General features: G+C 44.8%; 1 protein-coding gene across 1 annotated transcript in view; it reads right to left on the reverse strand.

The window, feature by feature from the left end:
- Positions 1-3,076: 3,076 nt before the first annotated feature.
- Positions 3,077-10,037, reverse strand: part of runx2b (RUNX family transcription factor 2b) — a 53,697-nt gene continuing 46,736 nt past the window's right edge. The window contains exons 7-8 of the mRNA XM_037685324.1: positions 7,792-7,953; positions 3,077-3,568 (exon numbers count right to left, since the gene is read on the reverse strand). Coding sequence (XP_037541252.1) covers positions 3,093-3,568; positions 7,792-7,953 — 638 coding nt within the window. The 3' untranslated portion in view covers positions 3,077-3,092. The remainder of the gene's footprint in view (positions 3,569-7,791; positions 7,954-10,037) is intronic.

The following is a 10,037-nucleotide window of genomic DNA, read 5'->3' on the forward strand; positions in this document are numbered from 1 at the left end:
TGTGTGTGTGTGTGTGTGTGTGTGTATGTGGGTGAACAATACGAACAGATGTGTGAGAGCAGAGTCAACTCCAGCATGGCCAGGCATTATCCTGGTGTGTGTGTGTGTGTTGTGTCTGCAGCAGCAGGACCAAAACCACGAGCTCTGCTGGCAGCCCGCCGCAAGTGCTGCTCGAAATAAAACAAGAAATAAGTGCTTTTATGAAACAAACACACACGTCTCCCATCATCTTTGGTCACCAGTTTGCTGCCAGCAGCTGAAGCCAATCATCCAGAGTTGTTTTAAAATTTGTTTTGATTTTGCACATTTTAAGAAGCCATGGTATTTAAAAACGATTAAAACTGGAGATGAATATTTGTAGGAATGTCACTCTTTAAAAAAAAAAAAATTGTTCTTAACGCTGAGATTTTCTTCGTAGGCCCCGTCTACACTACATCATGTTTTTCTGCTGCACACATGAAGGAGTTTTTGGTGTAAAAAAAAAAATGAATGAAGTTAGAAAAAAATGGGTTGAAAGTAGAAATTAAAACAAATCTATAAAAAGAAATGCTAAAGTTTTAAAAATGATGAAGTAGCAGCATATTTGCTTCATGCAACCAAACTTGAATTATATGATGAAATAGTCAATAACAAGGAGGATGTGATCAGCTGCAATAAAGACAAATCAACTTTACAAAACACGAAACACACAATCCTTACATATGTGCACCAACCAGGCCAAACCTATAGAGATCAAGTCCTGCTCCACTGTGGATCTCCATGCAGAAACCAGTACAAAAATAGTACCTGTTTATTTCTTGGTGATTATTTTTAAAGCTTTAAATGACCACAACTAGTAGTAAACATATTCAAGTGTCATCAGCGTATATAGGTACATGGCAGTGAGTTCTACCTCACAAAATATTAGATATCATGGGTTTATTGTATTTTTTTAACTAAACGTTATTTATCCAAACTTGTATAAAATGTAAATTTATCAATCATTTTAATGATTTTTCTTTGTTATTAGTTCATCTAAATTGCTAAGCCGAACAACCAGATATATTTCAACATTTGAGGGTTTTACTAAAGAATTGCAGGAAGCAGATTGACCCGACGTTCAAATATAGATTCACAAACACCAAAAAATCTACAGACTAACAAGAAATATGTCAGGACCGTCTGGTTTAAAGAGCTCTCCCCTCGTCAGCGTCAGAGTTCACAGCATTTGTTTCCAGAAGCATCCTCACCGCCACACATCTACGCTCCCGTTGACTCTTGAATATCTTTGCAGTTGCCGTCAAAAAGTTGTGTGAAATAAACAAGAGCACAAATATTATGGTTTCTACATGGACATGTGCAGAATTGTATATGTACTGATCCCATACAGCCCATGGGAGGGTTGCTCCTCTTCCAGGGTTGTACTGGGCTCAGTATTATAATGCAGTGCAGGGCTATCCACCTAAACTGCTCAGGGGGGCACAGTTACTGAAAGCCAAGAGCTCAGGGGCCGGACATCCAGCAGTTATTATCATTAATTAAGCTTGTAAAATCTAGTTTTATTTAAAAATGAACCCACTGGTGGGCCGAACTGAGCTCACCAGTGGGCCTGATTTGGTCCCCGGGCCACCAGTTGAATAGCCCTGATGGAGAATCTGCTGCAGTCAGGATGTGCTGAAGCAAAGATTGGCCTGAATGTGAGTTTTCCACATTTTCATTGGACATTAGTGTGGACAACCTCGCCACCTATGGGTGTTTCGACGTTTGTGTGAACGAGAAGACAAACACTTATAGAAACGGAGAAAAAAAAATAAATCGGTTTGAAAAACATGTAGCGTAGACGGGGCCTTGAAAACCAAAGAAGAAAAACACCAAACGTGTGCATCTTTTTCACACGATACGACCGCTAGAACAGACTTGGCATGTGTGAGCTGTAATCCTGAGCGAGCGTTCAGCCGTGCTGGATATACGGGGAAAAACAACAAAGCAGATACATCAAAACTGTGGGATCATCCAGTCCTGAGGAGTTCACGGAACACGAAACCAAGTGACACCCGAAAATATCTGAGCTGCTCCTTTAAAGAAACCATCTTCGGACGCATGTGTATGAACCAGCTCTTATTTTGAATTCTTATCTTTTTATGTAAGTGCATGTCCGATGAGACAAAATAAAGAAATCAAGCAAAGTTTCCTTAAAGCGGATCATTATTCCTCCCCCCTGCAGATCCCGGAGCTAATGATAGGCTGCCAGGAGGCACAACGCGAGTTATTGCTCAATAAATACCAAAGGTTTATTTCTAAGCCAAATGTGTGTCGACGCATTAAGGAGCTGTGTGGAGCAGTCAAACTGAAGAAACCGTGTTGCAATACTCTCTGGAAATTAGATTTCATATTGCAAGATTTAAATCTTTGGATGCTACAAAAAAAAAAAAAGTTAAACTCTTAAATTACATATAAAAAAAACAACCCCGCAAAAATATTTTAACTTAGTCATTTAGATGCATCAAAAATATTCAGATTACACTTCTTTGACTCAATTTTCAAATACAATACATAATTTATGGCTTTATAAGTTAGACACCAAGAAAACGCTTCAATCTACATCAACGTTTCACCCACAATATACAAGATAAATTATTTGGTTCAAAGCGAAAATGATCGTCCACGCCTCCTCCGGTAACAAACCCTCCTCCTCTGCTACTCAGTGCTTCACTTGCATCTCGATATTGTCGTCGTACAAAAACACACGCTCTGCAAAAAGCCTTAATGAAGTACAAACTTGATAGAAAAAGAGGCAGTTTTTATGAATCTGGGGGAAGCATCCCTCAGCTGGAGAGCAACAACTGAACGTCTCATCTGCCGAAGGGAACCACAACGGTTCGTCTCAATCACTGCAGTGAGAATGACTCCTTTTGTTGTGCCGGGGTCAAAACACATTCCAGGACAAGTCAGCACATTGCTCTTTTATTTCATTGGGTTTTTTTTATTATATCTCTGCCTTATTTTGAAGCAAAAGGTAGAAATAGTTGACCAGAGCCCAAAAATCCCCCTTTCCTCGATATAAAAAAGGTTTCTGTGCTTTCAAACGCCACATCGGTCGACCTCGGCGTTTTTCAATACGGCCTCCAGACGGCTTCATCCATGCGCCCTCCGGGGTTCAGAACAGTCGGAGAATTACTGTGGCTTCCGTCTCCGTCCACCCCTCCCTCCGTCTGGGTGGGGAGGTTCGGGTTCACCAGGGAGGTGCCCGTGGAGGCGCTAGTGCAAGGCGGGATCATCCGGGACGGCGAGCGGTCCCCGCCGGGAACCATGGAGAACTGGTAAGAGTTGGAGGAGGCCCCGTAGTAGAGATAGGGCGTGCTGCTGGTCTGGAAGGGCCCGCTCTGGTTCTGGCTGGAGCCCGGGTATGGCGGGGGGAGGTAGTGGTAGTGGGCGCTGCCCAGCGACATGGCTGAGGTGACGGGCGGGGAGTACGTGAATGTGGCCGGGTAGTGCATGCGGGGGCTGGAGAAGCGGCTGTCCGTGATGGAGGAGAGGCTCGGGAACTGACGCTCGAACTGACCGGGGAACGGGCTGAGGTCGGACGAGCCTGGAAACACACAAACACACTGATGCTTAGGACTTCCTGCAACAAATAAGAAGCAAAACAATCACACATACTTAAACTGTGTGAGGGTTAGAAATGTGGCTCGTAGAACTCAGTTCAGTTTATCTATATAGCACCAAGTCACAACAGAAGTCATCTCAGGACACTGAACAGAAACATTTATATAAAAAATAATTTAACATTAATTATCTGAGGAGCAGACTGCTTTGAGTTTAACTCCATCACAGAACTCTCATCTTGAGCAAACATGAAGGCGACAGTGGAAAGGAAAAACTCCCTCGTGAGGAAGAAACTTTTAGCAGAACCAGCTCAGGACAAGTGGTCATCTGCTTCGACTGGCTGGGTTTGAGAGGAACAGGAAGGAGGAACAGATACACAATGGCAGGTCAAGAATCACATGTTAAGATAGAAATAGCATCAAATGAAAACTATTCAATTTTAACAATTCATTTAAGGAAATGAGGTCAGTTTGTCTTCCATTATTCTAAGCCCATAACAGCACAACAAGCCAACACTAACTATAGGATTTATCAAAAAAGAAAGTCTTAAGCCCAGTCTTAAAAGTGGACAATGTGTCAGCCTCATGGACAGAAACTGGAAGTTGGTTCCACAAGAGAGGAGCCTGAGAACTGGAAGATCTTCCTCCCATTCTGCGTTTGAAAACTCTAGGAACCACAAGTAAGCCTGCAGTCTGAGAGCAAAGTGCTCTGTTAGGAAAATATGGAACAATAAGGTCTCGAATATAAGATGGAGCTAGGTTGTTGAGAGCTTTGTAGGTTATAAGTAAGATTTTGCATTCAATTCTGGATTTGACAGGGAGCCAATGGAGAGAAGCTAAAACTGTAGATCCATTAATGGTCAGTTAGGTCATCTGGACAGTTTCGTTTTTGTGAAAAGACGTTTCGCTCTTTATCCAGAGGGCTTCTTCAGTGTGAGGAGTCCCAAGTAAACAGTCTTCCCCACTAAGCAGTACACTCTTTTAGTGGACCAACCAGTTTGATGGTGATAAGATGGTTTCTGGAGGCTGTCCTGTCCCCCATCGACTCCTCCCAGGCAGGCAGCCACAGCCAACGTGGTTCCAGACATCAAAGTTAGTTCATGTTCAATCATCCAGGTACAAAATCCAATAATGGTCAGTCAGGTCATCTGGACAGTTTATTTTTTTGTGGAAAGACATTTCACCCTCTATCCGGAGGGCTTCAGAAGGAGTTGACGAGGGACAGGACAACCTCCAGAAACCATCTTCTCACCAGCAAAACAGTTGGTCCACTAAAGGAGTGTACTGCTTAGTGGAGAAAACAGTTTACTAGGGACTCCTCAGACTGATGAAGCCCTCTGGATAAAGAGCGAAACATCTTTCCACAAATAAGAAACTGTCCAGATGACCTGACTGACCATTATTGGATTTTGTACCTGGATGATTGAGCATGAACGCTGATGTCTAAAACTGGAGAGATGTGATCTCTCCTACGAACTCCTGTTAGTAGGTTTAAAGGTCGAGAAATCAAACTGTGCTACATTAAATGTCCTTTCAAACCAGATATGTGCATTAACCAGTTTAGAATTGTGGTATGTTCTGAAACAACATCCATCAGTAAATATTGTTGAACTCAGCAGCTTCTGCAGCGTTCTCCCCTTCGATCCAAACCCAGTGAAGCCCCACACACGCCTTAACGCAGTTTCTTTACATATTTATGCTTCTCTGTGTGTGCCGGCGCATGTTTATGTGCATCTATATAATTGTTTATGCATGCAAATGTGTGCGCAAATGCGCTGTGCGTGTGCGAATACTGTATGCACATAAAACATAAAGCAGTTGGGATGAATCAGGAGCTGCACATGTGGAAACACTTTGCGCAGAAACAGTTTCCATGAGATCCATAATGAGGCCGGGCTGAGCTCTGATGTGGCTCCTCTCCTCGCCTCCCATCGGCTCCAGCGTGCACGCGAGCGTTAGTACCGTGTATACGTGTGCGAGAGCGGAGAAGGAGCTGCTCCGTCTCACCCTTCGTTCCTCTTTTCGCTTCATCCCTTAAAAAATACCCAAAAAACCACTAACTGGCTGCGGCGAGCTTCTCGCTGGGCGAAGAGTTGAAGGAGAATAGGAGGTCCTCCTTCTCCTCCTCCTCCTCCTTCCTCCATCCATCTCCTCTCAGTGGTTAAATCCAGCCTTGGCGCTCTTATCATAAATCACCAGGCGTCTTCCGTGTCACTATGTCTGCTCTGAGAGGACAGGGGGTGGTGTGGAGCAGGGGGGGCTGCAGTGTTTATGTGCAGGGAGGGGACTGCGAGCCGGGATTGTCGCTAGCGTCAGATAGCATATGCTGCCAATTAAAGCCTTTCAACTTCCTCTTTCCACCAGATCCGTTTGATTCCTGCTGAAATCGTAGCAACTGTCTCTGTTGTGGAACAGAAGTGTGATTTAGACGTGTTCAACAAACTCTCGCTCTTTTTTAGACTTTAGGATGAGCCAGATCAAACATTATTAGCTGAAAGGAAACCAGAGCTTAATTATGTCTAAATATTTGGAGTGTGTGTGTGTGTGTGTGTGTGTGTGGGGGGGGGGGTGTCTCCCAAACCCCGAGGCATAATTTCCCACTCGGCTTGATGAACTTTTCGCAACCGCTTTGCAGCGACTTAAGCTTTTCAGCACGTGAGCTGGATCGCTTCAAGGTGCGGCGTGAAGAGCGCCGGCCTCGGCTCGTGCTCCGGTACGTTCTGCAGCAGGATACGGTTACGGAGCAGCCTGACGAGGTGTCAACATGATCTCCAGAGATCCCAGAGCCCTGGGCGCATTACTTAGGCGGCTTGAAGCGCAGGTGTCGAAGTGGGCGAAGGCCTGTTTCTGCGCTCTTCCACGCACATGTGTCACTCTGAGAACAAAAGCTTGTGGGACGAGAGCCGAAAGGTGGGGAGTGTGGGTGGGGTGGGGTGGGGCGGGGGGGGGAGACCAAACTAATCAGAGCTGACAGGGCAGCTGGCTGGACCTTAAACCCCTTTTTGATGCAGAGTCACACGGCTGCATCGCTCGGGGCTGACGCACACACACACACAAACACACAGAGAAAGGTGAAGCAGAAAAAGCAGGAACAGAAAAAAGTTTCATGGCACTGAGTCAAGCAGGTGTTTGGGGGAGGAGCTTGTTTGGCGGCACGTTGGGATTTTAAGGTCGTTTTCACACCTGATAGTCCGGTAGACTCGGTTCTATTGGGGACCAATATTCAGAACATTTGTTTATATTTTCAGCTGGTGCGGTTCACATTCCCACTGCACTGAGTCAGTCGAGCCAACCTGTTCCCCCCTCACCTGTGGTGGCGCTGCACCGAGAACTACTGAAGGAAACAACATGAAAACCTCCGAAGAAGACACTGAGCGCAACTTACTTCTGGAAAAAACTAAAATGGAGTTGCGTCAAAACTGAGCGGTTTTAGGATTTCTGCTTTGTCACTTTTCAACAGTGGGCTCAGCACGAGCGGAAGATGAGACAGAAGACCACGGAGAATGTTGCTCTTCACACAAGGCGGCTGACGGCTCTGTATGAGGTAAGAGAAATGCGCGTTCGTTTGCCCTGCGCTGGAGCAGTCTCCAGTCCGCTTGCATTCACGCTGCATTCAAACCGCGCTAGAGTTCACTTCAACCGGACCGAGACCTTGATATTTAGGTGGACCAGAGTTCGCTTTTTTGGTCCGCGTAAGAGTTTGATTGTGCGTTCACACCTCCCCAAACGAACCGGACTTTCTAGGCAAACGAGAGTTCGATTAAAGCGGACTAAACAGGGCTGGTGTGAATGCACCCTCAAGCAGCTTTCGCATCGGGAGGAAGGAAGAGAAACTGGAACATAGATGCAGCAAAGAGCTACCCAGAATGCTTTGAGAGAGTGGCGTATTGCTGTAAATAGGCTTTATTTGTCAGCCGCGACCCTGTTATTATCCCTGGGCCTGTTATTACACAAACTCTTCTCAGATCAAAGGAGCAAGAAAAAAGGAAACAATTGTCTGCTTTTCTTTTCTACTTCTCAAAGCGTCGTCCTGACCGCTCGTTGAAGAGCTGCTCGGACTGGGACAGCACGCCTCAGTCCTCGCAGCCATTTGAGAACCAGCTACTAATAGCAGCTCGTCGGTAAATTTAGTCTGAGTGTGAGATTCTCGGTGTGTTTGGAGCCAGCCGTGAGTTGTTTGTTGCTGGCTATGAGGTGGAAGGAGTACCTGGCAATCGTCGGGGCACGTCGCTGATGGCAGGCAGGCCCGTGCCTCGGCTGGAGGACAGGGGGGTGGTGGAGTGCACCGAGGGGGACGCCATAGGACTCAGGTAGGACGGGTACGTCTGTTCGTACGACCAGGGAGGAGAGGACTGGGACTGGCGAGGGTCTGATGGGGAGAGATGAGGTGAAGGAAAGGAAGGAAGGAAAGGACAGGAGAAGAAAAAGGCGGGTTCAGATAGTCCAATCACTTGAGCTTCACAGTTACATTGACAACAGCTGGAGACATTCTTTGTGTTGCAGTTGCTCCGGTGATGCGTTCAGGGGTAAAAAGGCATCAGTTGTGCGCGTTACGCAACCTCCTCTATAACGAGCCGTCTAATGTTTACCTTCGAGGAGAAGATCTTCCTGTTTGTCTTATAAAACCTGGACACAGAGAGCCCTGCTGGCACTCGCCCAGACTGGAAACATACCAGCAAAACAGCCCGCCACGCTACACTTATTGTGTCTGCGGCATAAACACAACACAAAGGCTGACGACGGAGACTGCTGGAGGTGCTTCTGACGTCTCAAAGGTACTGCAGGCTCAAATAAGAGCTGAAACAGTTGGATGGTGTAAATGTGTGAACTAGAGTGGAACAGAAATAAGATTAAAACGGCTAAAAGTAACAAACAAGGATCAGAGGAAGTGAAAAGTGTCTACCATGCGAGCAAATGAAAATTGTTTTTAACTGTGAATATTTCTAAATCAAACCATCCGTGCACAGACTACTGTCGGTGCGATACTCGCTACGCTGTTTAGCCACACGTCCTCCCCCGGCTTCAAAATAACTAAGAGTTAAAGGAGCCCATCGTGTGACGAGCCTTTAGCTCGGAGCGATCAGGTGGCAGCCGTGTCCGACCGTGACAGACGAGACGGTGTTACCGTCTGAAGCTGGAGACTGATTGAGCGACGGAGACGGACAACCTCGGGACGGAAAGTAACGAAGCTGCTCGGCCCTGTGGTTCAGCTGGGCAGGCGGGGGCTGAGTTTTCACAAACCTGCGGCTCGGTGAGTCACTGAGCGACGCTCAGGAAATACTCAGAGCTCGTCAGAGGGATGCAGGTTCTCAAGTGACTTCGTGTTTTCATTGTTTGGATGTAAAAAAAAAAAAAGGGGGTTCAAAACCTTTTAAACACTTTCCTGAACTGAACACTATTGATTGTTTTCAGTATTATTAAATTATTTGAAATAAAGTGTGTCAATTTAAAAATAAAAAAAGCATTGTTCAAACCAGTGTACTGTGAACTGTTGTTGGATTAAAAAAACAAAACAAAAAAAAATTAAAATTAGGATTTTTATTTTTAAAGTCCAGTTCAGAGGTGTGCATTTGACAACTTAATATTTTTGCAACAACTATTAATTTAAAAGAACATAGATTATGTTCCGTAGTTTAAGATGTACAGACACTACATTGGTCGTGTTATGATCTTATTTACTGAAGTCGCTGGTATTAGAAGTTATTTTTATTTGAAATGATCTTTGACGTCTACAGTCGCCTTCTGTTGGTCAATAAGTGGAATGAAACACGGGGTATTAGTCATTAAACTAAAATAATAAAACGAAGAGGAAAATTGCTTTTTGTTGTTATCCAGTATTAAAATTAAAGACAAAATGTGGAGAATAAATGGTATCAGAACTTTGTGTATAAAGACAAACCAGAGGAATCGAACCTGCTACCCTGAGGAACGCGTCTTTATTGATTCCGTTTTATAATATTACTGCAGCTGAGGATTATGGGTAAACTACAAAATAACTTGAGGCATTTTTTGAACTGGGTGTGGTTCATTACTGTTGCAGCAGCATCAATAGAAGAGCAAAACTCACACAACTTCCTTCAGTCCTTCACAATAAGAGTCTCAGCTATCTGAGCTGTACCTAAAAATGCTCTCAATTCATCTAGAGTTATAAAAAGGTAACTTAGCTTATTGTTGGACATTTTTAGCATTATTATTCCCCAGTAGAGCCCTGCTTGCTCCTCGCTGAGAAGCTATTTACAGGTTGGGGACAGCTTCAGATGTAAGTTGCAGTCTATGTGCAAAAAAAAAAAACCAGTTGTCCCTTGTAAAAATAAAACGTTCTCAAGTATAAAGTCAGTACAGTAGTCCCTCGTTTATCGCAGGGGAGTCGTACCCTGAAGCCCCACGATAAGTGAAAAGCCGCAAAGTAACAATAGTAGTACAAGTATTACGTAGTAGCTTATTTTATTATTT

The sequence above is a fragment of the Nematolebias whitei genome, chromosome 12 (assembly GCF_014905685.2).
Source record: "Nematolebias whitei isolate Nwh7 chromosome 12, NemWhi1, whole genome shotgun sequence".
Taxonomy (NCBI): Eukaryota; Metazoa; Chordata; class Actinopteri; order Cyprinodontiformes; family Rivulidae; genus Nematolebias; species Nematolebias whitei.